The sequence below is a fragment of the Diplotaxodon limnothrissa genome, unplaced genomic scaffold, assembly GCF_057381915.1.
Source record: "Diplotaxodon limnothrissa isolate DT_005_m unplaced genomic scaffold, D_limnothrissa_male_GT1.1 unmapped_scaffold_6, whole genome shotgun sequence".
NCBI classification, from domain to species: domain Eukaryota; kingdom Metazoa; phylum Chordata; class Actinopteri; order Cichliformes; family Cichlidae; genus Diplotaxodon; species Diplotaxodon limnothrissa.
The window spans coordinates 1,446,054-1,473,638 of NW_028188560.1; the positions used below are offsets into that span (position 1 = coordinate 1,446,054).

Sequence of the window (27,585 nt, forward strand, 5' to 3'; positions counted from 1 at the left end):
AAATTATAGCTTGCAAAAATGATTGCTAGCTAAACCATATCCTTTTATTCTCTTAACTTGTGTTTTATGCAGTCACCAACACATTGAAAAAACACAAAAGTCTCCTTTCTGCAACGTTACAAGCTGTCAGGAGAGATATGTTGAATTTTAACATCCTCCTGGATGTCCAGCAGTTGGTTGTCCTGTCAACCGCAGCATAAACAATGTGGCCGAGAGAGGAAGCAGGAAAGAAAAAGAAAAAAAAAAAAAGGAAAGAAAAAACCCCACGTTGCATGTGACAACTTAGTTCAAGCTATTCTGCTTCTTCACAATACGGTTATCTTCAGAGAAGGGGAGATAGTGTGTTTTGAATGTTGATGAGGTAGCAAATCTTTTCTCACAGGTGCTACAAGAATGCGGCTTTTCACCTGTGTGAATTCTCATGTGTCTTTTGAATGTTGATGAGGAAGCAAATCTTTTCTCACAGGTGCTACAAGAATACGGCTTCTCACCTGTGTGAATTCTCATGTGTGTTTTGAATGTTGATGAGGCAGCAAATCTTTTCTCACAGGTGCTACAAGAATACGGCTTTTCACCTGTGTGAATTCTCATGTGTGTTTTGAATGTTGATGAGGTAGCAAATCTTTTCTCACAGGTGCTACAAGAATACGGCTTCTCACCTGTGTGAACTCTCATGTGTCTTTTGAATGTTGATGAGGAAGCAAATCTTTTCTCACAGGTGCTACAAGAATACGGCTTCTCACCTGTGTGAACTCTCATGTGTCTTTTGAATGTTGATGAGGAAGCAAATCTTTTCTCACAGGTGCTACAAGAATATGGCTTCTCACCTGTGTGAATTCTCATGTGTGTTTTGAATGTTGCTAAGTCAGCAAAACTTTTCCCACAGGTGCTACAAGAATACGGTTTCTCACCTGTGTGAATTCTCTTGTGTTTTTTCAATGTTGATAAGTCAGTAAATCTTTTCCCACAGGTGCTACAGGAATACGGCTTCTCACCTGTGTGAATTCTATTGTGTCTTTTGAATGTTGATGAGGAAGCAAATCTTTTCCCACAGGTACTACAAGGGTACGGCTTCTCACCTGTGTGAACTCTCATGTGTGTTTTGAATGTTGATGAGGCAGCAAATCTTTTCCCACAGGTGCTACAGGAATACGGCTTCTCACCTGTGTGAATTCTCGTATGTTTTTTGACTTCTAATGAAGTAGCAAATGTTTTCCCACAGGTGCCACAAGAATACGGCTTCTCACCTTTGTGAATTCTCTTGTGTTTTTTGAATGTTGATAAGTCAGCAAATCTTTTCCCACAGGTGCTACAGGAATACGGCTTTTCACCTGTGTGAACTCTTAGATGTGTAATCATATTGTATTCATCCTGTAAAGTTTTTCCACACACTTCACATTGTACAGACTTGTTCTTTGTGTCCGTTCTACTTTTACTCGATGACACAGGAAGGTTGTCTACTCTTTGACTGTGACGTCTCTCATTCAGCTCTGTATTTCTAGTAGTTCCTGAGACCACATGCTGACTTTTTTCATTATCTCGGGTCTCTGCTTCAGGAGAGCTGTGAGAAAGGAGCTGCTCACTGTTTGGTTCTGGTTTACTGTAGGCACTTTCCTCATAAGCGGGTGTCACCATGAAGGTATCAGCCTCCTGCTTCAGCCCAAGCTGCTCTCCCTTCTGACTGCTGCCAAGTTCCTCCTTTTCCTCTTTAATCTGTGGATTCTCTGGTTTCTCCTGGTTCAGACTGGAGTTCCTCTCCTGGTTACAGACCTGCTGGTCTGTAAGAACCTCCTCTTCCTCAAAAGCATGCTGCTGTAGGGCATCTGAATGCACAAAGGGGAAAAGATGATAGTAAAACAAACATTTGAGAAAATATTTACTGGTCTGAACCATTAGCAGGTCTCTACATAGTGAGCCTGTTGCTCACATATACCACTAAAATTAAAGTCTACAAACGGGACAAATTATTTGGGCACTGATGCAAATGTTTAGTTCTGACACTCTTATTAGCAAATTTCAAAGTTCAGCTTCTTATGTCTTTGATATATAAAATAAATAGATGTTGTTTTTTGTTAAATGAATGTGGATGTCTGAATTGGCCGCAGTTACAAGAAGGCATGCTGGGGAAGAGCTCTCTTACACAGTAGTAACCGTTTTGGCTGTGCTTGAAATGCCATGAAAACACTCTTCTTGTCTAACAAATTTAACTTTAGAAACTCTGAATTCCATATTTTCCAAAACAGAATAGAAATATTTATTCATATTACCCAGACCTGTAAACTGTTCAAATTTACCATTTCCATGCTGCAGAGGAAACATAATTCTTTAACTTAAACTGATAACAGAACAAAATGAAACTTGTGTTGTTGACTTTGTGTCTCTGTGTAGATTTGGTCTGACCAGTGAGTGGAAATTTGAAACCCAGATGTTTCACGTCTTTCATTCTGGTGAATTTTTACGTACTAATTTTCACCGTTTTGCACAGGTTAATGGTGGAAATGTGTTTAAATAAAGAACAGAAAATCAGGCTGAAGAGATTCATTCATGTTGCTTATTACTTTTTGACCTTCAATTCTCTGACAGTTCATCAGTCTGTCGGAGGGTCAACACAGAAACACAGACAACTATTCACACTCATATTCACACCTATGAGCAATTTAAAATCACCAACTAACCTAACCCGGCTGTTCGTATGTCTCTGGATAGTGAACAAGGGGAGAACATGCAAACTCCACACAGAAAGGCTTGGCTACTTGGTAGAGTCAAACTCAGGACCTTGTTGCTGTGAGGCAACAGTGCTAACCACTGGTCCACTGAGCTGTCTGTGAGTTATATTCACTTTTATTAAATCAACATAGTTTTACATACCTATTCTGTGTAACTTTATCACAGGTTTCCAGATGGTCTCCAGCAGTCTGAGCTGCTTTTTATCAGTCCAGACAATAATGCCTTCAGCCTCCTGCTTCAGCCCAAGCTGCTCTCCCTTCTGACTGCTGCCAAGTTCCTCCTTTTCCTCTTTAATCTGCGGAGTCTCTGGGTCCTCTTGGTCCAGACTGGAGTTCCTCTCCTGGTTACAGACCTGCTGCTCATCCAGATCCTCCTCTTCCTTACAGTCATGTTGTTTTGGGAGGTCTTGAGGAATAAAGAAACACAAGAACAATAATCACTATTGTGTGATAGAAAAACTATATATTTTTTATATTTAGTGATTGTTACGGCCCTAGCAGGGCCTCCTCCTGAAGGTGAGCTCTGGGCCAGAGTGCCATGTGAGTGGTTACAGCTAGTGAGCTGAGAGTTTGTGGTGTTTGCCGCTAGTGAGCTGTGTTATTGTGGTTTGCAGCTAGTGAGCTGCTCTTTCTTTTTGGCTTATGTTTTACTTTATTGACCAACGCCTGAGTTTTGTTTGTTTTCTTAAATGGTGATAGCGGCTCTTTTAGTTGAGCTACTTTAATAAAACTGTTTAATTTAACCCGTTTGCCTCCTTAACTCTTTTTTCCTCACCCGGACACTTTTTGTTACTTCCCCCTCACCACCTAGACCCCTCAGGGGAACATAACAGTGATATAAAAACTAATATTTTTAAAAGCATGAATCAAAAACCAAGAAATGGTGATCAGCCTATCATATGACCCATTACGAGCCCCACGCACACGCACGCTCAGGGAAATAGTTGTGCACACTCACAGCAAGGATCCTCACTGTGAGCAAAGACACAAAGTTCACCAAACTAAAATGCAATGTGACCACCATGAAAACATCAGTGTGTGTAAGGAAGAGGACTCCCTTACTGTATTTATTTATATTGTATTGTCTGTATAGCACTTTAGAGCACACCTTTCACGTTATTAAAAGCACCTTATCAAGCAATTTATGAGCATTGCACTTTAAGCATGGATTTGCACACAAGAAGTTTAAATATTTGTTGACTATTTATTGGGAATTTTAGGGTCAGTTGGTGGCCTTGTTTCAGATCCTGCACAGCTGTTCCTCGTCAAGGAATGTGGTGGTTGTCTGTCAGGAGAGAAGAATGGTGATTGAGATTGTGATTAAGGTTTACCAATAAGGAAAACTAAGGCAAATGTGTGTGTGAAATCTAGGGATAAAAGTGGTGCAAATAAGTGTTTGTAAGTTAATGATTACTCACCTTTCTTGCCTGTGTCTTCTTCAAGGTGTTTGGGCAAATGTTTCCCCTGGGGTCCAGACACCATTTAAAGGTTCCGGGAGAGACCATTGGTAAAGAGAGTGTGGTGAATCTTTTTGTGCTTGGGTTTCTGGGTTTTTATAATATTGGGTTTGGGGTAACATTAAAGTGTGAAATATTTATTAATATGTAAATGTGAAAATGTATTTATGTATTTATTTATTCTTATTGATATATTGTGTACTGTGGTGGAAGGTTGGGATTTAAGAATTGACCTGAGAGTGGAATAATGGTTAAGTCTGTGACAGCTGAACATATTTAAGGCTGCCAGTTGTCATTAGAGGGTGGATTTTTTTTTGTGCTGTGCAGAAGCTCGACAAGTTAATTGTTGTAAGGAGAGCCATACAGCAAATAAATACTTTGTTCCACTACACTTGCCTTGGTCTGTCTCACTGTGTTTCCAGCCGCTAAGGGCTGCCCTGTTACAGTGTGTAAAATCCTTTTTTAAATGAAACTTCACTTCAACTTCAGAGAAGGCTGTTAACAACTTGTTAAATGTGTATTCCGCTGACATCTAACTATATTTTACTGCACAATCTCAGTGTTTACAGATGATCTAAAACACTAATGCCTGATGTACTCAACATTGGAATCTGTTAGAGAAAAAATTGAAATAAATAAATGAATTAAAATGTATTAAAACCTAACCTATCAGTGACCATCGACCTGCACCAGTTCAACATAGTCCATCACTGAACATTGAACTACAGCACTGATAAATTCAATTTATTTATTTATATAGCGCCAAATCACAACAACAGTCGCCTCAAGGCACTTTATATTGTACAGTGGATTCTACAATAACAAATACAGAGAAAAACCCAAAAATCATATGACCCCCTTTGAGTGAGCACTTTGGCGACAGTAGGAAGGAAAAACTCCCTTTTAACAGGAAGAAACCGCCGGCAGAACCAGGCTCAGGGAGGGGCCGGGCCATCTGCTGCGACCGATTGGGATGAGCAAAGGATACCCAGTTTAACATATTCTAGTAAAGCTAATCATACTGAAGAATCTCAGCTTCAACAGCACATTGTTAAAAACATGTCCATACCTATGATGTGTGAGTTTCTGTCAGGTTTCCGGTTGATATCCTGTCTGCGTAGACGGTTGATCTCCTCCTCATACTGGATGATGGTTTTTTGAACCTCTGAGAAGATTTCTTCATAAACAGCAGTTAGTCTCTCCTTGATGAACTCTCTCAGATACTGTACTGAACTCATTGCTGCTTCAACTGAGACTGGGCGGATCAATACAAGCATCAATAGAAGTGACACAGATGTTAATATTGGTATCAGATCCACACTAACTTGACGGGATCAATACTTTAGCTTCTGTCTCTTCTCTAGGTTCAGTCCGCTTCTTCAGCAGCAGCTATGTCTGCAAACACACTGCTCCACTACCACAGTAGTGCTGTCCTCCTCCCTTCTTCTTTGGGGGTTGATGGCGTTTGACATATCAGCTTACAGATGCATTTATCCCACCTTCTGGACTGGAGTGTGAACAGGAGAATAGCAGGGAAGACAATTATATTGTTTCATCAGTCTTATAATTCAATACTACAATTTTCCATTTACGCCTAGATTTCTGGGTTTAATGTTTTCCATAACACGTTGTATGCCTGTATTAACCCTTGTCTGGCCCTTAAAAATGCATCCTTTTACGGCCCTGGGGACCAAAAATGGTCCCGCCCCAAAAAGTGCAATAAAAAGATTATATATTCATATTTTTTTCCACTTTAAATTGGGCGAAGCCGCTGCTGCACGCCGGAAATGAGGCTTCATTTCCCGTGTTGTGCCAAAAAGTGATTGTCTGCCAAAAACTGATTTCCAATGTTTCTGTGTATTTTTTATGTGTAATATCTTTACGTATGTTCGTAAATAGACTTCGGTGAACAGGGTTTACAAAGGGGTTATATAGAGAATTAAAACAATATCTGTTTTTCAAGTATCTTTACAACTCTCTGCTATTGTACTTACATTATAACCAATCCGGTCCTTTATCCCCACTTAAAATATTTTTACAGAAATATTGTAATATTTGCTGCCATTTCTGCTGTCCTCTTGGCCAACTTACTCTTACAAAAGGCATTTTTAATGTTAATGAGATTTTTTTTAACTGTTTAAATAAAGGTTATATAAAAGTCACTGCCAAAAACTGATTGCGGCTTCTACCTTGTTACACGAATGTTGTTTGTGGCTCAAGATGACTTTATGTCATCCATGAGGGATGCATTTGACATATGTTTCACATATTATAGCCCAACAAGTTACTTATAGCAGTTTAAATACGAGCAATCAGTTTTTGGCAAATACCGGAAATCAGTTTTTGGCAGACAATCACTTTTTGGCACAACACCCGCCTGTCTGTGCAAGCAGCCCGCTGTTTTCCAGCAGGGATCAAATGTGGAGCAAGGGCGCCACCCGGTGGACAAATAAAAAAATTACAACTCTAAGGCCTCTTCTACAAAACAAAAACGAAACCTAAGCCGTCACCCAGATGTTAACGGTAATAATTCTGCAGTGAAAAATAGCGTTTATAATGGAAGTCAATGGGCCAAAAATGGTCCCTAGGGCTCTAAGGGGATGTGTATTGTTAGCTTAGCCACTGAAGCTAATTTAAGGAAGTCAGACTTGAATTTTGAAATGAAATTATGCCAAACTTTTTTTTAGAGAATTTGGCTATATTCCATTCAACACAGTGCAAATGGCTTGTAACCGAAAAACTAAAGGGACCAAAAATGGTCCCAGGGCCTAAGAAGGTCTCCCACCGTGCTTATTTATTGGTGTTGCTGCTGAATCTGGTTCCACTCACCAAACGACGGCCATTCTGGATTTTATGATCACTTGAAATCCCTCCTCCCGTTATCTTATTTCACCTCTACATCATCTCTCCCGCCATCTACTTCTGCTCTCCTTTCACTTCCGTCACATCACTTTCCCGCCTGCTGTCCAGTCACAGCCTAACCGGCCAACCGCGCCCCTCCCCCTCCACTCCTGCTCTGCTGTGAGTTGTTGTTGTGTGGCCAAGAGACTAAACAGACGCCTTTGTTTGTTTGTTTTTGGTTTACAAAACTTATAGAGACAGTGTAAACAGGTCCGTACAACAAACCTGCGACATTACCCACAAACTGAAAGGTTAAGAAATACACTTTATTAACCTTGTTATTGATACAGTATTTATTACAGGTGCTCCATGCATTCTCCTGCTGTATATCATTAAGCAGGGCTGCCCGTTTGTCACCTATTCTGTTCGTAATTATTTTTATGGACAGAATTTCTGGGCGTAGCCAAGTGGCGGAAGACTTTCACTTGGGTGGTCTCAAAATCTCATCTCTGCTTTTCGTAGTTGATGTGGTTCTTTGGCTTCGTCGAGTGATGGCCTCTGGCTCGCACTGGAACGGTTCGCAGCCGAGTGTGAAGCGGTGGGAATGAGAATCAGCACCAAATCTGAGGCCATGATCCTCAACAGGTGGTGTGCCAAAAAGTGATTGTCTGCCAGAAAGTTGCTTATAAAGCTGCAGCGCCCAGATTACGCACGTTGACAGCTACTTCCGTGCGACTGATTATGAAAAAACAACAACATTTATGCATTTGTTATTAGACACAGGTATGCAGTTATGAAACTTTAACGTTTCTTGTAACCGAATTATGACGCTTGTCAGAAGTTTGCTTTCAGTGTGTAGCGCAGTCACGAATAACTACACGCATGAAATAATTAATGCCTACAGGTTTAGTATATATACTCTCGTTTATTATATTTGTTTTAGTATTTTATATTTCATATGCATTCATTTTGTTTTCTTTGTTCTTTTTAAACATACTGTAAGAAGTTTGTAAGAATAAATCATTCCCATTGCCATACACGGGAGGTAACTCTAAAGGTGGTGGAAATTACGGCGGCTGGCTCGAGTACATAATGTCAGTGGCACAGGAAGGGCGACAGTATTGAGTGACCTCAAAGTGATAGTGCAGTAATGCGCCGAAAAGGATGCCAGTTGCCGTTAAGCACCGAAGAAGAAGGGGGGAAAAACACTCGAGTTGGTATGAAGGAGCAAAAATGTCGCGATTAAGAAATATTTTTTCTTATTCTAAATTGAAAGAAAACATGTCCAAAAGAACTCAAAGACAGAGAAAACTTTCCGGAAGCTATATAGAAGGGTAAAATGGCCTGGGTGTAGGACCAAGTTCGTCTAGAGCCTCTAAACAAGAGTAATTCACTTTTTTTAAATAAAAAAATGGCAACTTTGCTAAAGCTAAGTTTCGTCTTTGTGTTAATTATTTTTTTAATTATATTATAATTTAAAATTATTGTTTTTGATTGTCAAAAAGACTTCTGAATTATCAGTTGGTTTCTTTTTACTCAGTTCAACAAACTTCACTATTATTCATTAAAGTTCTGCATTCTACATTTATAAAATAACTTTTATCCTCAAAGTATGCAAGGTTTTATTGTTATTAATTATTATTTTGGGGGCGGGCGGGGGCTGAAAAACGCAACACTTTTGTACAAACACAAACACTGCAAGAAATCTACAGTGAGGGGAAAAAGTTTGACTGGAAGAACCTAACGCTAGAGTTGTAGAAATATCTTGGACTTCTACTATACATGGCTGTCATACGGCTACAGATATTTTGCTATGTATAACGTTAGTGTTTCTGAAAATCCTAAAAAAAATCTATTTATTAACAAAATAAACTAATAGACTTTATTATATTTTATAGTTTTAAAATTGGATAACAACTGACTTGAACATAATATGAAAAAATGTGTTTTCACCATGGGAACACTGGGAACATTGATTGCTTTAATAAAGTTATCTATATTTTTATTTTCGTACTTTCCATTTGTATTTAGATGGGGCGATGCATGGCAGATTCTCTGATGTTTCTCTGTTTCTACCTGTACTGATGCTAGCACGACTAAAACTAGCCAAGCAGCATTAAATATGTGAAGCAAGGCAGAAGGATATACTCATAAAATGAACAGAATCATGAGAATATAACACCACAACACTGCAAATGTAACAAAAATATGTCAGTATCAACTGGTATGTTATTTAAAATCTATATGAACACTCAACAGCTTATGCTCCGCGGCTGTTGAGTGACCCCTCATCTGGGACTCTCCTCAGCTCTTTCTGGGATAGTGGTGCTGCAGCCCCTCTTTTAGTCTTCCTTGGTCTCTTGTGTTCTGAGGGTCTCTGGATGTCTGGAGTTTTGATCTCCTCCATACCTGCTTCATGCCCTGGTGGACGGGGCTGTGGCCCCCCCACACCCTCTAACAGATCATTACATGGAACCTTTTAAATACAAGCGCGCTCATGCTCACAGGTGTACACACGGGTGCTCATACACACAAACTACACCCTTTTTGGCTCCTACCTTAAAGCACACTGTGCGCTGTCGATCTTACGTGCTGCACAGTAATGTTTAACATTTAGTATTTACTGTTATATTCCCATAGATCATCGTGATGTTGTTTATTCTATTGCTCTAGTCTTCTTCTGCTTCTTTTCTTTTTTCTTTCTCAACAGGTGATCCAGGAAAAGAAAAAGAGAAAAAAAAGGACACAAAGACAAAGGTGATGAAGCAGATTTTCATTGTCTTTTCTCTCTATCTCTTTTCTCCTTTTTCTTTCCCTCTCCTTCTGTTAACTTTCTTCTGAACTTTTCTTTTTGTTTTTCTTTCCCGTCCACGAGTCTGGCCTGATTACAATAACTTAGAATAAAAATAAGTAATAAAGATCAAATAAACTATGACAATCAAGTGGACCAGTATAGCAAAAGGCCCACTTGGGAAAGTAAATCTGTTGGGCATTTTTCTTGGCCTTCAGACAATAATTCTGATTGCTACAGTGCCAGACAGGACACACACACACACACACACACACACAAAAAGACTATGACATTAGAGGTTTTGTGCTTTGAAGTGATTGGTTACATGTCAATGGAACAGCCTTTGAGCTTTAAGTTATCTCATGTGATGCCATCACAAGCTTTTCTTTTGATGTGTGTTGATTGGAAGTATTGCAAAATAGTTGATTATATAATTATATAATTATAAAATAATAATTGTCCAGAAATAGGCTTTTAAAGGCTTTTATTTTTTTTAGTATATGCTGAATTAACAGTATAAGAGCCTCTCTACCAGAGTATCACTAAAATATAAAGCAAAATAAAACGTTTAAAGGAAAACATGAGGTTTAATAAATGCTTAGGGTTCCCCCCCCCCCCCCCCCCCCAATTGAATGCTTTCTTTTAATGACATCGTTAACATTTCTCAACAAAAACACATGAAAGTATCACGGATAATTCAACAATAAAATCGCTTCATGTTGTGGCCATCACACAGTGTTTTCCAAAGTGATTCACGAGCTGAAAGTGCGCAGATTTAACGTATATAATCCTTTGTTAGGTTTATTATTTTCATTTCACACGTAAAACACATTTATAGATTCATCCACCACTCCACCACTGTTAGTTTTGGATGCGCTCGGCTCCAACCAATCAGACCAATTTATGCAGACGGCGCACTAATCCCGTAACTGCACACTACCCATAATCCTCAAACGCCGTTGCTATAGAAATGAAGATAACAACAGCTTGGTGCTACCCGTTATTCCTTTATTTACTCTAAAATAATAACCAGCGATAATACGAAAATAAACTGGCCCAGTGTTTAATTATGTAATTACAAATTGCAAATTTTATTTTTTTATTTTATTTTTTACAAATTGCAATATTTATCTACAGCGCGCCTTTAGTGACATGTCAACAGATCTTAAGCAAGGCGATTGGATGGTTTTTACTGCAATGCATCTTGGGAGTCGTAGTAAATGTATCTTTCAACTCACGGTCCTGCAGCGAATCTTTCGACTCGACACGAGGCAGATCCTAGCTAAGTAAGTTGTAATAAACTGTGGGTAATTTGCATGTTAAACTGATATTAAACTTGAAATGTTTTCACAGAGCAGTCTGTGTACCAAGAGAACTACTTCTGCAAAAGTTTATTTAATTTTTTTTGGTGATGTATTCTCATGTGTAAGACACTTGCTTGGCCACCCAGCTAATGTTAGTGCTGCTCGATTTTAGCAATGTATCTTTTCTGTAATCAATTCAGTTTTTTTTTAACCCTATTCACGTAATTAACTCAATATTAACGACTTTAATCTCGTAATTGATTTTTTTTCTAAATATGGTGTAATACTGCCTCGTAATATAAGTTATTTCTTTGGTCATAAATTATTTTTGTAATCATTTCACCAAAACAGACCTGAAATAATCCCTACATGTTCCATTTTCATTTGCAGAAATGACAAAGCCAAAAACCAAACCATGCCCTTCCTGTCAGGCTCCAAACACCTGCAACAGGAAGACATGCAGTGGATGTCTGGGCAGCCTGAACGTAAAGGAGGGATTGAAAAAAAACAAGAACAGTTTAAAAACAGTAACTGGGCTGCCTCTGTTAAAAACAACAGAAATGCGAGCAGGGTGGTTAATTCAGCCCAGTTGTCAGTAAGTTTAAAAGTTCTGATCTAATAAGTGGTTGGTCTGCTAGACAATTCTTTATTAATCACAGTTGTCAATGTTTTCTTGTATATCATGAAGTAAGAAACTAACAAGGCATGTATATACGCATAAAATATTAATTTATAAAAGAGCATAAATAAAAAAGTTATTCACATCAGAATAACATCATCACACTAAAGACATCAAACTAGAAAAAACTTGTTAAAAACTATGAGGAGACGACAGGAACAGTCAAGCTAGGTCGCTTAATCCAGAGATGGAATCACTTCATCCTCTACCAGCTCTTCCAGGAGACACAGGAGCAGGAGGATCCACGGGCCTACAGGACGACCAGGAGTAGGTAAAACACATCGTTGTTGACCTGCATTCTTACTGGACACTGTCCCAGTCTTATCATTATGTTTGTTTATAAATGCAGAGTTTTCCTTCTGGTTTCTGAAACTGTGATTTGTGTTTGTGTTGCAGTTCTCTGGGCTCCCCTGGCGACTCTGTCATTAGAGAGCTGTTTTGTTCTGAAGTTGAGAACCGCAGCCCGTGTCTCTGTGGCATAGAAACAGTCTACTCCTCCCTCATGTTGCTGTTCAACATGCATTACCCTGACTCTCAAGGTGAGTCTGAGAGCACTGAGAGCATGGATATCTGTGACTGTGAATTACTCTGTCTTTGAAACTTGAACTATTAATGATTACATAATGGTTTGAATTAATTTAGTTTTTGAATGAGCAGAGGGAAATATCTGCTTGATTTGATGTATACACTGATATTCATTGTACTTTGACACTTCAGGAGAAAGAATAAAGGAGCACGACTTTGCTGAGATCCTGAAGAAAAGCATCTGCCTGCAGCAGAGATCTCACACATGGTGTGGAAACTGTGACAAGTATCAGCCCACAGTGAGTTACAGCTTTCATTCACTCATAATGACAATTCATTTATGGTTGATTGTTACCTGTTGTGCAGGGTAATCATTTCTTTGTGTTACACTGTAGGTGCAGACACGCAACATTCGACGTCTCCCAGATGTTTTGGTGATAAACTGTGAGGTGAACAGCAGCAAAGAGGCCGAATTCTGGAAGGTTCAGGCCGAGGTAAGCCACTGATTCACTGTGTTTAAATACAGTTAAAAGAAAGTAATGATTTATCTGTTCATTATTTACATGATTGCCCATGTTTCTGTTTTTATAGTACACCTTCAACAAATCCATGCAGAAGACAGATCAGGATCAGCGTCACGTGTGGATCCCCGCCACTCTCAAGATGTCCCTCAGCAAAAGTCAGAGACTGGAGATCAGCAGCTGGCCTGAGGGCGAGGAGGTGAGGACTTTAGATTTTCAGCTGATCTTTGCACTTGAAGAAATAACTGAGTAACTTTTCATTACTGAGTTAAAATTTCACTTCAAAATTAAATCCATATTTCCAGGAGCAATATTTTTAAAACATTATTACACTAATCTGTAGATATTGAACTATAGGTTGGTTTTAGTGTTTTTGTTTCTGTAACACATGAATTTCTCAACTTTTGTGAAATGAAAAAGTTTATCTTACAATTATTTGCACTTTCTGTTACTAGTTAAGTGCTGCTGAACAGGCGGAGGGAGCTTCTCTGTATGACTTGGTGGCGACGGTGCCGCACATCCTGGACGCCGGCGCGGGTGGTAATATGGTCGCACACATCAAAGTGGGTGAGACCTACCATCAAAGAAAAGAGGTGAGCGACGCTTAGATAAGAAAATTTGACATCTGCTGACTACAAAAAGTTTCATTTTTAACATTCAAAATGATTTTATTATTTCAGGGAGTCTCTCGCCAGCAGTGGTACCTCTTCAATGACTTCCTCATTGAGCCGATTGAGCAGGTAAGGATCCTAGATAAGATTCCTGCTTGTTTATTCATGCTAACTTTAATGTGTGCAGTCATTTAAAAATGTTTCTCCTTTTGTTTTCAGACTGAGGCTGCACAGTTTGATGTGAGCTGGAAAGTGCCAGCCATCCTGTGTTACGCCAAGAGAAACTACCACACCAAATACGACCTCCGCAGTGAGTGTCAGCACAATCAGTCTGAAGTCAAATCCGACTTATATCGGACTGAGAAGCAGAGCAAGACAGACGCCACTTTCATCCCACTCACAGTCAGTGAGATGCCGCAGGCTGGTGACCTGGTGGGGCTGGACGCTGAGTTTGTAAAGCTCAGTGAGGTAAGTCTGGCTATGATACCATCATTAATTATAATATAGGATCAAAAACAATTTTAAATATTCCTAATACATATTTTCAGTAGTTCAGCTAATCTGACTCAAGTATTTAAAACAAATTTGACCCCTGAATGTGTGCGTTTGCAGGAGGAAGCAGTGCTGCATAGCGACGGCACCAAATCGACCATCACGCCCAGTCAGATGTCTGTGGCCAGGATCACCTGTGTGAGGGGTCAGGGGCCCAACGAGGGGGTCCCCTTCATCGATGACTACATCTCCACTCAGGAGCAGGTAAGAAGCTGCAGAGAGAAAAGACCACGATGACCTGAAAGAATGAATATATAATGTTTCAAGGATCCACCCGCTAACTTGTCAATTTGTTCTTCCAGGTGGTCGACTATTTGACAAAATACTCTGGAATCGAACCTGGAGACCTGGATGCCACAGTATCCTCTAAGCACGTGACCACGCTGAAGTCGACCTACCTGAAGCTACGCTTCCTCATCAATGCAGGAGTTCGCTTCGTCGGCCACGGCCTGCAGAATGACTTTCGTGTCATTAATTTAGTGGTACGTTATTTCATCTGTTATATATTTCAAATTAGTTCATATAGTTTAGAGATGTTTTTTTATAGATGTGCTTTGATTTTAATGTTTTTTATTTTCTGTTTCTTAAGGTTCCCAAAGATCAAGTTATCGACACGAAATTCCTTGCTTGGTATTTTCTTGGTAAGTTAGTAGAAATAAAAAAAACAAAAATCTAATCCAAATATGAGTCTGTAATCGAATTAAATCACATTATTACAGTGAGAGGGATTAGGATTTAAATATGTAAACTGGATAATCCGCTCATATTACTGTCAGTATTAAGTTAAGTATTCAGTATTAAGTCAGTATAGTTCATGATGTTTTAGTTGTCATCAAACTCATCTTGGAATTAAATCTGAACAACAAAGTATTTAGAGGCTTTTTTGAGTTCATGCACTAAAGCGTACGTGTCAATTCCTCATATCCACACTGTAATCTGAAGCTGAACACTTTCATTTTAATCATTCCTGACCTTTTTTTCATGTCCACAGGCCTCAACATCCAGGGAGAAACCCACGACAGCACGGAGGACTCATGCACAGCCCTGAAGCTTTACAGGAAGTACCTGGAGCTGTATCAGGAAGGAGGGAATCATTACGTGATGAAGGTGCTCTACGAAGTCTACGACAAAGGCTTCCAGTTGAACTGGAAAGTCCCTGATTCGGACATGAGATAGTCCGTCTGAGTGGACTGAATGCACTCTCCTTCCATCCACGGGTGCTGCTGTGCTTCCCTCTGTGATGGGACTGTGAGCAACACCATGACCTGAGGATGCTCGGGCTGCTTATTTTGTATCATATTTTATAGTTATTTGCTTTGAGTCAGTGACTCAGTTGTTTTTATCATATCTAAATATAAGCTTTTTATTTCAGAGAGGTTTACAGGGGGGAAAGTGATCATTCAAAATATGAATTTGAACCTTTTTTTTTTCTTTAAAAGAAAAAAACAAAATTGTTGCATGTAAATGAAGTCATCCTGAGCACTGTGTTACAATCCAATGTTGTCAGTGTTTTGTTTAGGCGTGACTGTTATGTGTTTCCTGCTTTACTTTGAAGGTCTGTCTTATCTCAGTGTGTTCAGTTTACGCTTCCTTGTCTCGTCAGTTCTGATTTGCCCCAGCTGTGTTTCCCTCCTGTTGTCCATTCCCTGATAGCTCCCTCTATGTATTTAAGCCCTATATTTCAGTTTGTCATTGTTGCTGTTGTGGGCAGCACGGTGGTTAGCACTGTTGCCGCACAGCAAGAAGGTCCTGAGTTCAATTCCACCATCAGGCCGGGTCTTTCTGTGTGGAGTTTGCATGTTCTCCCTGTGTCTGCGTGGGTTCCCTCCGGGTACTCCGGTTTCCTCCCACCGTCCAAAGACTTGCAGTTTGTGGGGATAGGTTAATTGGATAATCCAAATTGCCACTAGGTGTGAATGTGAGTATGAATGGTTGTCTGTCCTTGTGTGTTAGCCCTGCGACAGACTGGCGACCTGTCCAGGGTGTACCCTGCCTCTCGCCCTATGACAGCTGGGATTGGCTCCAGCACCCCCCGCGACCCTGAAAAGGATAAGCGCTAGCGAATGGATGGATGGATTATTGCGATCTCCCCCTGTGTTGTAAATAGTTTGTTGTATATAGATGTAAATAGTTGTCGATACTTTGTCTTACTTGGTAGCTGTAGGGGTGAGAAGCCATTTTTCTTTGGGAACCTTTTCTCCTGTTTTTGGTTAGGGAGGCAGGTAAGACACCTGTAATTTTCGTTTGGGGTTTTCTGTGAAGGTAAGCCAGCTGCATTTCATTTCTAGAGTTTTTGTTTGTTGTTTTGGCCATGCTCACCCTGACGCCTGCTACCTTTTGGGACTTGATAAATTGACAGGCTGTTGTGAAATCCGTGGTAGCTGTTTTTGTTGGTTCGTCTTCCTTGAGAGCAGGGAGTGTGGGGGCATTTCTCCTTATTTTTATTTTTCTTCTGTTGCACGCCAGTTTTCCCTGGGCTGGGGTGTAACAACTGTAAAATGTTTGATACCAGGAAGTGGAGAATGTGCATGAATCCATGCAAATCTTGATTAAAACAGATTCCAACCACAATGAATTTAGTTTGTTTGTTTCACCAGCTTCTGTGAAATCTGTTGCACTGTTCATTTTACAGCTGGATTTTTATTTTTATTTTTTTAGGTTTCTCAGAATTCAGATCGATTTTTAATTTTTCAAAAGCTGTTATTTCTCTTCTATAAATGACACATGTAACATTTTTGGGGGAAAAAAATGTCCTCAATATTTCACATCGAGCTCTTTAAAAAGCCCTAACTGGTAAGGACTGTGCTTCAAGTGCAGCATTTACAGCCACCACCTTTGAAAAGTAGTAACCATACTTTAATAGATGTGTTTAATTTAACCCTGTCAAGGCAGGCGTTGCAGATTTGCAACAAGTAAAAGCTAAACAACCTGATTACCCCACATACATATTTTATGAGTTTTTTTTTTTTTCCCCTCAGAAGTACCACTGGAGGTATTCTTTTGTACATTAGCAACAAAAACTTAATTTGAGCCTGAGAGGGTTAATAAATCTTTAAGTCACATTTGAACGATTTTTTGATATAATGGTGCCCTCTGCTGGATGATCTGCATACTCTTACCGTTTCCACACAGTTGTTTTTAAAGGTTTATGTCATTATTTTCATTGCTTGTTTTGTTTTGGGAACCATAAAATTTTTCGAGCTCCTTGTCTGGTCTTACAACAACTCTACAAGTAAAACCAAACATACAGTTAGTAATGATCCAGGAGATATGTTAAAAATCTACACAACACAATGGATTTCGATGTTCCACGAAAGAATTTGTAAATCTACACAGTATAGTAATCCTGTTCAGCTGGATATGAGGAGGTCAGGGATGAATGTGTTGTGTAGTCTCAATAATGTTAAAGCAATAGTGTGATCACAAAACTGATAACTGGGAGGCTTAAAAACGAGCTCTCAGAAATATTGTAACATCGAGTAAGTAAATGCATGTATTTGGAAACATATACTTCTAAAAATACTTTTATTGCACCATGTTCATTCACTCATGAGCTGCTGTAACATGAATCAAATGGCTGAATTTCCAACTCAGCATGCAGTCAAGTTCTATAGTCTTGCTAATGACCTACTAGGTGTGTTACGCGTCGGGAGTGAGAACGGGTTGTGCAACAGGGACACATGGAAAAGTTGCAGGACGGCGGCCCTCGAGGACTGGAGTTTGAGACCCCTGCCGTATGGTGTTCATGCAGTTATCTACCCCACAGTGACAGCATGTCTGACTGCCTGTTCAGCATATGTAAAAATATATGATGAGTTTAAGCATGTGATGACAAACATGGTGTTTGTCATCACATGTCACATACATCTGGATGATCATTTGGAATAAACAAGAAACTAAAAACTTGTTGCTTCATCTTTTACCGTTATTATAATTATTATTATTATTGATCTTATTTTACATTTTTCATTGTTAGGCATTAGGTTTTTTTTTTTTTCCTTCCAACTTCTTTTCCTCTTCCATGTTACTGTGTCAGCTTGTCAGCATCTATTTGGGGTTGGGAGCGGAACAGAAAGTAAGGAAATCCAAAGTGCCATTTAAACCAGGAGAGGTTCTTTTTCAGAAGAAGGGATTAATTCAAAAGAAATGAATTTACACAGGTGTTGTCGAGTTTGGCGGGCCACTCAAGCGGCCCTACTACGCACAAAAGAGAACAACAAACGCATCGCAGATCGGCACCGGACCCGTTCCCTGTGCAACTGTGACTGAGCAAGAAGAGTGGTGGAGAAAAGAGGAGCTGTTTGTGTGTGGAAACCCCCTCCCCTGGACTCCGGCCCCTTTCACTCCTGGACCCTGGAACCCTGGCCCTTTCCCCCAAACACCTTTGTATATATATTGCACTGTGGCAGATCACTGTAAATAAATTCACTCTTGTTCGAAAGGAGTTTGTGGTCTGCGCTTGAGTCTGTCCCTCTACTCCTCTTCAGTTCGCCTCAACATAAGCTCATCATATTCTATGATTTACTCTCAGGTGTTTGACGAGGTTAATGGTGCTGTCACAACACCTTACTGTCTTGCCACATGTATCGCAAACCGCGTCTTAGCTGTTTGTGGAGGTAAAATACATCCACACATGACTCCGTTTATGCTCAGCCATTGCTGTGAGTGTGCATGCCAGAGGCTGCTACACATTTATCCAGCCGTATTTCACAAATGACTAAGGCGTAAGAGGAAGTAGTTCCTTCCAATTTAGACGATCCGAATGATATAGTTTATTTCCACTGTTCCTGTTAATGAAACACTACAAATTTACCCCAAAGTACTAAAATATCGATATTTTAATATGAGAATCGATTCTAGAACATAAATTACTGGTATCGGAAGAATCGATATTTCAATATCGATCCGCACACCACTATTAGGAACTTCGTCTGTGTGTCATTCCAATTCAGGTTTTTATTATTTTATTTTATTTATTTATTTATTTGTTTTAGGAATTTGGATTTTAGGATACTTCAAACAAATCTGCCAGATTAACAGGGTGTGTGAAGCTGGAGTTTGACACAAGATTGGTATTTTTAAAAGATTTAAATCACCAAATTCTGAATAAAAGTTTAACAAATTCAGGACATAATTAGTAATAGAAAGTAATAGAAAGCTAGTTGTATACATTATTAATCAGGATCAAAATTAAGGCATGTCAAAGCTATCCAAAAACATACCACATTAAATGCACAAAAGGCGCACAGAAAGCATACTTAGTTAATCTTTGAGTAGCCAGTAAAGATTATGAAGGTGCTAATTAGAATAACAGTTATCTGTTCTGCAAAGAAAAAAATAAATATGGGTAAAATTAACATGAGTATGAGAAATTTCAGCATTAAGATCTACCTAATGTGCAACAGTTCCCTGACATCTGTTTCATCTTTACAACACATGGCTACTTCACAAAATGCACAAAATAAAAGATTACCAGAAATTATTGAATTACAAATGAATGAAATTGTTACAGCTCAATTAACAGTTTTCATGTGGATCTTTGTGGGACTGTGTGCCATGATACATACTGACACAGAATGAAACGGCAAGATTTTGAGTAGATGTCCCCAACACAAAAACGTTTTTTTAAACAAAGGTAGTTTGTATTTCTGTGTATATTGCGAGTACAATGTTTTACTTATGTTTACATCAGACATCAAATCTACTCACTCTTTAGAATATAAGAACACTCAACTCTTTTCTTTAAAAACATCTATAGATTGATAAAAATCTATTAGTATAACTACAAATCTATGCTCTGTGCTGTGTTGATAATCATGCATGCAAATCAAAATCAAAGATGAAAACGATGACATAATTTTTTTTAAAGTTTGATTACAATTCCAAAATTTATTATGCCATTCAAAAATATTTTGGTGAGCACACATATTTTTCTTTATTTGTTTTCCTTAAAAACCAAGCCAAATTCTTCTGGGATTAAATATTATATAAGCTATTAATAAAAACACAACAGATTAACTCACTGATACTATGGAAAAAAGGAACAAAGAAAAGCCTGACTTCTTGTTGGTTATCTGAATAACCACAGATTTCTGCATTCATTATGTGTTGCTAGCTGAATGTAAATCACTGGATGCACTGGATGTCATGTTGTAGCCATCTAAAAAAAACAGAGCAGTATAGTTAATCTGTGGCAAAAAATAATACACAGTAGACACTGAAGTAAGAAGTAAAATAATTGTATGAATAAATAAAATTAAAAAAATTAATTTGTGTTAATGTGCAACCCATCCAATTGTTTTCTGTGTTGGACTGCCTGATTAAGGTACAAGCACACCTAACAACACACAGCTTTTCCTGCATCTTTATGTTAATTTTTTAATTGTTATTTACCTCTTCCACGTCTCCAGTTCCTTAAAAATCGAAGTCCACTTGACGATGAGTTTCCAGCACTTGTGCTCTAAAATACAATACAAAAAACAAATCATGCAATATTTGAAAAAACAAAACAAAACAAAAAACAAGTTGGCTGAGATCCAAAAATAAGGAAAGAAAAAAGGAACACGAAAACTGTTCTTACCCCTGTCCCACTTCTGGACGGTCGTGCATATGATGATATTGCTGACCGCACCTGGTAAGTGAAATCTCAAATGTTACACTACAATGGAAGTTGCACAAGTTAGCTGTAAAAGTAAATTAATTCATGATGCCCAGCCAAACACTAAAAGGAATCTTTTTGTAAGTCTATGGTGATGTTTATCTTGCTTTTTTGTGTGCTTGTGTGGGATACGAACACATACATATGTAACGGAGCCGGAAGGCTGATTTTATTCCCACAGTGTCGTTTTTTAAAGGAAGGAAACCTTCCTAAAAACGGGCAGAGCAGTGGAGCCGCCAAGGGAAACACACAATTTAAACTGTAAGATTAAAAATAGAATTTATTATATTTAAATAGTTAAAAATGTAAGATAAATTAAAACAACCTTGGCCAAGGGATAACACAATAAAAATCAATAAAACACAACATTAAAAGTCCAGTGGAATCCACCACAGCATAAAAGTCCCAGGGAGTTAAGAAATCCAGCGAAGTAAAAGGGAAACCCAGCGGAGTCCTCTCCTTCCTTTCCGCATTCGCGTCTTGATATGCTAGAGAAAGGGAGGAGCGGCAGTCACTATTCTTCCGGCAGTTTTTATTCAATAAAAGGGGATAAGTCAAAGACTTACCCCGGGTGGGCAGAGCTCTCAACTCCGCCCGCCGCTTCTTAAAAACTGCAAAGCCACACAGCCGTCCCGTGCCTTCCGCTGGTGCTGTCTCCGCTCTCCCCGCTGGTACTGTCACTCTCTGCACTGGTGCCCTGTGCGCTGGTACTGTCCGTTCTCCCTGGAACGCCAAGCTCCAACCCTCTTATGTGTCACTCAGCACTCTGTAAATTACACTCCCTTTCCTCTCAGGTGTGTCCAATTAGTAAAAATGGGGAAAGGCGGAGTCTCTCCAGGACAATTTGCCGGCAACTAAAACATGCAAACTAAATAAAACACTGCACAAAAATATAACCAATGCATGCAATATAAAAAATAAATATGTACACTTCACATTAAAATACAGCACAGCAAAACAACATCCGTCCTTCCCTGGATGACATCCCCCCACACTGAAATATTAGCAGTCCCTGCTAATGCCCCATCTCCCTATAACGCTCTGGTGGAATCCCACGCGTGGCCCTAATGGACCGTCTAAGGGACATACCTGAATCACTCTGGTGAGGTGACACACAGTCAGTAAGGGGTAAAAATCCATAAAACACTGGCGCTGGGAAATCCGAAGGGCCTGTGGTCGGCTCCTCCGTAGGAGGGGTAAAGTCTGTTTGAGGAGCAATGCACACTTTTAAGGCATTCCTATGTAAAGTTTGTATATTACCCCCCTTTTCTGGTTTGACCTTATACACTAAGCCCGTATCTCCCACCTGTTCCAACACCACATATGGCTCAGGAGACCACCAGGAGCACAGTTTTCCTTTGCCCTGTCTGTTTCGGTCACGTACCCAGACTCTCTCTCCGGGCAACAATGGGAGGGTACAGCCTCTTTTCTCATACTGGCTTTTGTGTTGGGAGGCCGCACTATACATCCTCTGCCCAGCCAAACGGTAAGCTAGGGAGAGTTTCTGTTGATGAGAATACACCCACTCACTTACATCCTGCCTCGCCTGCTGGGGGGCCACGCCTAACACCACGTCCACAGGAAGTCGCAAGTGTCGACCAAACATCAAATAGGCAGGCGCATAACCTGTGGAACTATGGATAGTATTATTATAAGCATGAACGAGTTCCGGCAGATTTCCTACCCACTGGCTCTGCCTAACTGATTCTAGGGAGCGGAGCATGTTCAATAGGGTCTGATTGAAACGTTCTACACTACCATTCCCTGCAGGGTGGTAAGGTGTCGTACGGCTTTTGGCTATACCATAGGTATCACAAAGCTGTTTCATTAATGCAGATTCGAAATTAGACCCACGGTCGGAGTGGAGTCGGCCTGGGCAACCAAACGGCTGTATCACATACTTCCACAAAGCCTTTACTGTAGTCTCTGCTGTTTGGTTTATTGTAGGGATAGCCCAAGCGAACCGCGTAAACAGATCAGTCACCACAAGTATGTTTTGATAAGTGTCAGTTGGTCGGCCTAAGGACAGAAAATCCATGCCTACAACCTCCAAAGGGTATGAGACTGAAATAGGGTGCAGTGGAGCCCTAGGTTCTACCCTCTCCTTTTGTAGACCACAGGGGACACAACCCAGATGAAACTGACGTACCTGCGCTTCCATGTTAACCCAGTAGAACCGCTGCCGTATCCGAGAGAGGGTTCGATCTACCCCCGCATGGGCAGCAGCCTCATGGATCTTCCGCCACACCTCATGGCACCTGGAACTAGGACACACAACTTGATGACGAGTCTCCTGGGTATATTCGTCCGACACTTTACGGCACAATACTCCGTCTTTAATGAAAAGTCTTTTTTGCTGCTGTAGGAGTCGCCGCACACCATGCGACAATGCCTGACGTTCTGACTTTGTAGGTGCGACCTGAGCTTCCAGAAGTTGTTTTACCACTTGAATATCCGGATCGTGAACTTGTGCTTCTGCCCAGTCACTCCCCTCTACCTCACAGGTCAATTCAATGGCTGCTGAAGTGACTCCACGCTCTGATCCAGCCCCCTCCAGGTGCTCTGCTGGGACAGTGGGGAGTCGAGAAAGGGCATCAGCATTAATATTGCTCTTACCCGAACGATACTTGATCTCGTAGTCGAAAGAGGCCAGCTGGGCAACCCAACGTTGTTCTACTGCGCCCAAGCGAGCAGTCTGTAAATGGGCCACAGGGTTATTATCAGTATACACAACGAATCGTGCACCAGTCAGATAGTCTTTAAACTTTTCGGTAACCGCCCACTTAAGGGCTAACAGCTCCAACTTGAAAGAACTATAGTTTGCGTCATTCCGTTCCGTGTGGTGTAAACTTCTGCTGGCGTACGCTATTACCCTTTCTTGGCCCTCTTGAACCTGCGCCAGAACGGCTCCCAGCCCGCGGCCACTGGCATCTGTATACACAATAAAGGGAAGAGAGTAATCTGCGTATGCCAAAACAGGTGCCTGCGTTAAAGCTGCTTTGAAGGCCTCAAATGCCGTTTGACATTCTGGGGACCACTGTACTTTACGACGGTCTGTTCTCTTGTTCACAGGGACCCCTGTCAATAATGCATTTAAAGGGCGTGCGATTTGAGCAAAACCGGACACAAAACGTCTGTAGTAACCAGCCAGGCCCAAAAAGGATCTGACCTGTCTGATGGTATCAGGGACCGGCCAATCCATCACCGCAGAAATCTTATCCGGGTCTGGTCTTACACCATACTTATCCACTACATGCCCCAGAAATTTCACCTCTTGTTGCAGGAACTCGCACTTGTTCGGCTGTAACTTCAACCCATGACGCCACAGCCTCTGAAACACTTCATCTAGATGCTGTAAATGAGACGAAAAGTCAGGTGAATAAATGATAATGTCGTCTAAGTACACCAATAAAGACTCGGCAATCTGTCCACTCAAACAGTGCTGCATCAGGCGCTGAAATGTAGCGGGTGCATTGCACAGACCAAACGGCATCCGCTCGAACTCAAACAACCCAACTGGGGTCGTAAAAGCAGTCTTTTCTCTGTCCATCGGGTCCATTTGGACCTGCCAGTATCCACTGGCTAAGTCCAGGGTGGAAAACCACTTCGCTCGAGTAAGGCTTGTCAATGTCTCTTCTATTCGTGGCAAGGGAAAAGCATCTTTATGCGTCACCGCATTCAATTTTCTGTAGTCCACACAGAACCTCCAGGCGCCATCCTTTTTTCTCACCAAAACAATGGGTGCAGCCCATGGGCTACAGCTTTCCCGGATAACTCCCTTTGCCATCATATCTACCAAGAGACTCCTCATTTCCTTATACATTGCGGGGGGCAAAGGACGATACCTCTCTCTAATGGGAGCTGCATCACCTGTGGGGATACAATGATGCACCAGGTCAGTCCTCCCGAAATCTTCGTCATCTTTAGAGAACACCTTCTCCCATTTAAGCAATAAAGCACGTAGCTCGCCCTGTTGCAGTTCAGACAGGTCAGGTCTTTCAATCAGTTTATTCATCTCCTCAGGTAATCTCTCCTCCTCCGTGGGGGCGCCACTATCGACCAGAGCCACCTCCACCACACCGTCCGTCCCAAGGGACAGGCTCAGGTCCTGTGAGCCATGTACGTCAGCTTCATCCACGCAGGATAGCTTTCCCAGTTTCTGGTAACGACCTATAAAAAGAGGATAGGGGTGTGGGTTACAAATCCTCACTGGCACTCTCCCGGCCCTTACCATGACAAGGGTTCTCGCCACCCCCACATCAGGGGTTTCAGGCAGTGCCTCCACCAAGGCACAATAATCTGTTCCTTGCGGACCCGTCTGAGTCCGGCCCCACACCATTATTTCACTCCTCGGGGGAACTTTAATTTTGCGTCGGCCAGCTAGCCGTACATACCCCACCATTCCGTCCTCCACTGTACTTGCTTCTATCCGTCTGCATGTTGCGAAGGCAGTCCTCCAGGCCTGTTGATTCGTTAACTGCTGTGGGGCAGGAGTAGTCTTTTCTGGCCACTTAAATACATTCCAACAGGCAGTCACAACATTCATACCAATAATCAGTGGGTGAGTGCAATGGTCATCTTTTACCACGACAACCCCGCGTCCAGGAACCTTAACACCTTCTATTTCCATGTCCAGGACAGCATAGGTGGTATAGGGAATTTCCAGACCATTGGCGGCTCTCAGCCTAAAGGCGGTTAGAGTTTTCTCAAGCCTAGCCTGGGAAAAATACTCATTAAACAGACTCTCCTGTATCAAAGTCACTTGTGACCCGGTATCCAACAAGCCTTGAAGCTCCACCCCTTCGATCACTATCTTCACTGTTGGACACTGCCCAATAAATGTTTCTGTGGCCCTTAATTCCTTAGGTGAACCAAAAAACCCCGCCCCTCGGACCTCAGCAGCAGGGTCATCTAGTTTAAACTTGGCTGGGAAGACATGGAGGTCTGGCAAAACCTAGCTATATGTCCTGCTTGTTTACACCTCCGACAGATAGGCCGACCTTGTGCATCCCAGCTAGCATTTGATTGTCGCGGTCTTCTCCTAAACTGAGGTGCAGGCGGAAGAGTAGCTACAGCTGGCTGAGTGGAGCCTCTAATTTCCCTTACTAGCTCTTGTGCCAATCCTTCAATTTGTGCCTTAACATCCTCCAGTATCTCCTGTTTTAACACCTGCCTCCAATCTTCTTTCTGTTCAACCTTAAAAGGAGCATGAGACTTATTTACAGACAGGCAGGTTACCTCAGACTGGGGCTGTACATGTTCTGAGTCTAGGAGCAGTGCCTCCTGGCGTATGGCAGCAAAATCTTGGTCTGGATTACGCCGCACATAGACCTTCAGTGCCTGACTTACAGGGCCCTCCCGCAATCCTAGCAACAATTGATCTCGCAGGGCTGCATCAGAGGGGACATTATCTGGATCATGCTTTCGCAACCTACAGTATAATTCTCTTAACCGCAAGATAAATGAAGATACGGTTTCACTTGAGTTCTGAGTGCAACTAAAAAACTGTGACCTAAGAACTGGGGTGGGGACACGATCACCATATAAAGAGTCTAAAAAAGAAAAGATTTTTTGTACTTGGTCTCTTTCACTGGTTTCAAGAACACTAACCTGACGTTTAGCCTCACCTGCTAGCGCTCCCAACACAATAGCAACTTTCCTCACTTCAGGCAAGTCCTGAGATCCCAGCAGCCCCCGCATCTGCTCCTTCCACTCCTGATATTGCACATCCTGATCAGGCCCTTTAAACTTTGGCAGCCACGGGGCTCCGGGATATACAGGCATCATCATATTTGCTATTCCCCTGGCTAACCCAACTGCTCTTGGCTCCGTATCCTATGTCGACAACGCCAATTATGTAACGGAGCCGGAAGGCTGATTTTATTCCCACAGTGTCGTTTTTTAAAGGAAGGAAACCTTCCTAAAAACGGGCAGAGCAGTGGAGCCGCCAAGGGAAACACACAATTTAAACTGTAAGATTAAAAATAGAATTTATTATATTTAAATAGTTAAAAATGTAAGATAAATTAAAACAACCTTGGCCAAGGGATAACACAATAAAAATCAATAAAACACAACATTAAAAGTCCAGTGGAATCCACCACAGCATAAAAGTCCCAGGGAGTTAAGAAATCCAGCGAAGTAAAAGGGAAACCCAGCGGAGTCCTCTCCTTCCTTTCCGCATTCGCGTCTTGATATGCTAGAGAAAGGGAGGAGCGGCAGTCACTATTCTTCCGGCAGTTTTTATTCAATAAAAGGGGATAAGTCAAAGACTTACCCCGGGTGGGCAGAGCTCTCAACTCCGCCCGCCGCTTCTTAAAAACTGCAAAGCCACACAGCCGTCCTGTGCCTTCCGCTGGTGCTGTCTCCGCTCTCCCCGCTGGTACTGTCACTCTCTGCACTGGTGCCCTGTGCGCTGGTACTGTCCGTTCTCCCTGGAACGCCAAGCTCCAACCCTCTTATGTGTCACTCAGCACTCTGTAAATTACACTCCCTTTCCTCTCAGGTGTGTCCAATTAGTAAAAATGGGGAAAGGCGGAGTCTCTCCAGGACAATTTGCCGGCAACTAAAACATGCAAACTAAATAAAACACTGCACAAAAATATAACCAATGCATGCAATATAAAAAATAAATATGTACACTTCACATTAAAATACAGCACAGCAAAACAACATCCGTCCTTCCCTGGATGACACATATAACTGTTATTTATTGAAGTGTGGGCCCACCTGCTGTTTGCTACTTTCACCATCAAGTCTGAATTAGTCATTTATATGGATTTACAGAGAAACCATGAAATGGCACTAAAAGGCAGAAGTTTGACTTGACAAGAGGATTTTAGTGTAGTATTATTACAATTCATATTCCTTCGTCAGTAAAGGTTTGTAGACATTAAGCACTTTGTTGGTTAAACCAAATT

At 41.1% G+C, this 27,585-nt stretch overlaps 4 protein-coding genes across 4 annotated transcripts in view; 1 reads left to right on the plus strand and 3 right to left on the minus strand.

Annotated features, from left to right (window-relative positions):
- Positions 1-282: 282 nt before the first annotated feature.
- LOC146606832 (uncharacterized) lies at positions 283-5,460 on the minus strand. Its single transcript, XM_085349364.1, has 5 exons — positions 5,253-5,460; positions 2,869-3,132; positions 1,080-1,823; positions 489-911; positions 283-347 (listed from the first exon to the last, which is right to left on the minus strand). The coding sequence occupies exons 1-5, from the start codon at positions 5,458-5,460 to the stop codon at positions 283-285; spliced, it is 1,704 nt and encodes a 567-aa protein (XP_085205490.1).
- A 6,525-nt stretch (positions 5,461-11,985) lies between these two features.
- LOC146606833 (PAN2-PAN3 deadenylation complex catalytic subunit PAN2-like) lies at positions 11,986-15,183 on the plus strand. The gene is made up of 12 exons (XM_085349367.1): positions 11,986-12,065; positions 12,195-12,337; positions 12,516-12,622; positions 12,719-12,817; positions 12,915-13,043; positions 13,300-13,437; positions 13,525-13,584; positions 13,675-13,923; positions 14,068-14,211; positions 14,310-14,489; positions 14,597-14,648; positions 14,999-15,183. The coding sequence occupies exons 1-12, from the start codon at positions 11,986-11,988 to the stop codon at positions 15,181-15,183; spliced, it is 1,566 nt and encodes a 521-aa protein (XP_085205493.1).
- A 4,925-nt stretch (positions 15,184-20,108) lies between these two features.
- Positions 20,109-27,585, minus strand: part of LOC146606834 (uncharacterized) — a 32,592-nt gene continuing 25,115 nt past the window's right edge. Inside the window, exons 20-22 of the mRNA XM_085349356.1 lie at positions 20,588-20,638; positions 20,401-20,467; positions 20,109-20,167 (exon numbers count right to left, since the gene is read on the minus strand). Of these exons, the coding sequence (XP_085205482.1) occupies positions 20,109-20,167; positions 20,401-20,467; positions 20,588-20,638 (177 nt within the window). The remainder of the gene's footprint in view (positions 20,168-20,400; positions 20,468-20,587; positions 20,639-27,585) is intronic.
- Positions 21,079-26,455, minus strand: LOC146606835 (uncharacterized). Its single transcript, XM_085349350.1, has 6 exons — positions 26,293-26,455; positions 24,924-25,591; positions 22,815-23,360; positions 21,972-22,169; positions 21,755-21,868; positions 21,079-21,153 (listed from the first exon to the last, which is right to left on the minus strand). Exons 1-6 carry the CDS (start codon positions 26,453-26,455, stop codon positions 21,079-21,081), a joined length of 1,764 nt encoding a protein of 587 aa, XP_085205476.1.

What these genes read in the sequence shown, in the direction of transcription:
- LOC146606832 (XM_085349364.1), bottom strand. Translation starts at nt 5,460, where the DNA reads ATGCTTGTATTGATCCGCCCAGTCTCAGTTGAAGCAGCAATGAGTTCA. An exon ending in CAGAAACTCACACATCATAG is followed by an intron (nt 3,133 to 5,252) that starts GTATGGACATGT and finishes TTATTCCTCAAG; the next exon opens with ACCTCCCAAAACAACATGAC. An exon ending in CATGAGAATTCACACAGGTG is followed by an intron (nt 348 to 488) that starts AGAAGCCGTATT and finishes CATCAACATTCA; the next exon opens with AAACACACTATCTCCCCTTC.
- LOC146606833 (XM_085349367.1), top strand. Translation starts at nt 11,986, where the DNA reads ATGGAATCACTTCATCCTCTACCAGCTCTTCCAGGAGACACAGGAGCA. An exon ending in GGCCTACAGGACGACCAGGA is followed by an intron (nt 12,066 to 12,194) that starts GTAGGTAAAACA and finishes TTTGTGTTGCAG; the next exon opens with TTCTCTGGGCTCCCCTGGCG. An exon ending in GCATTACCCTGACTCTCAAG is followed by an intron (nt 12,338 to 12,515) that starts GTGAGTCTGAGA and finishes TTGACACTTCAG; the next exon opens with GAGAAAGAATAAAGGAGCAC.
- LOC146606835 (XM_085349350.1), bottom strand. Translation starts at nt 26,455, where the DNA reads ATGATGATGCCTGTATATCCCGGAGCCCCGTGGCTGCCAAAGTTTAAA. An exon ending in CACTGCCTGAAACCCCTGAT is followed by an intron (nt 23,361 to 24,923) that starts GTGGGGGTGGCG and finishes GCCCATTTACAG; the next exon opens with ACTGCTCGCTTGGGCGCAGT. An exon ending in GGGTTAACATGGAAGCGCAG is followed by an intron (nt 22,170 to 22,814) that starts GTACGTCAGTTT and finishes TCTCATCAACAG; the next exon opens with AAACTCTCCCTAGCTTACCG.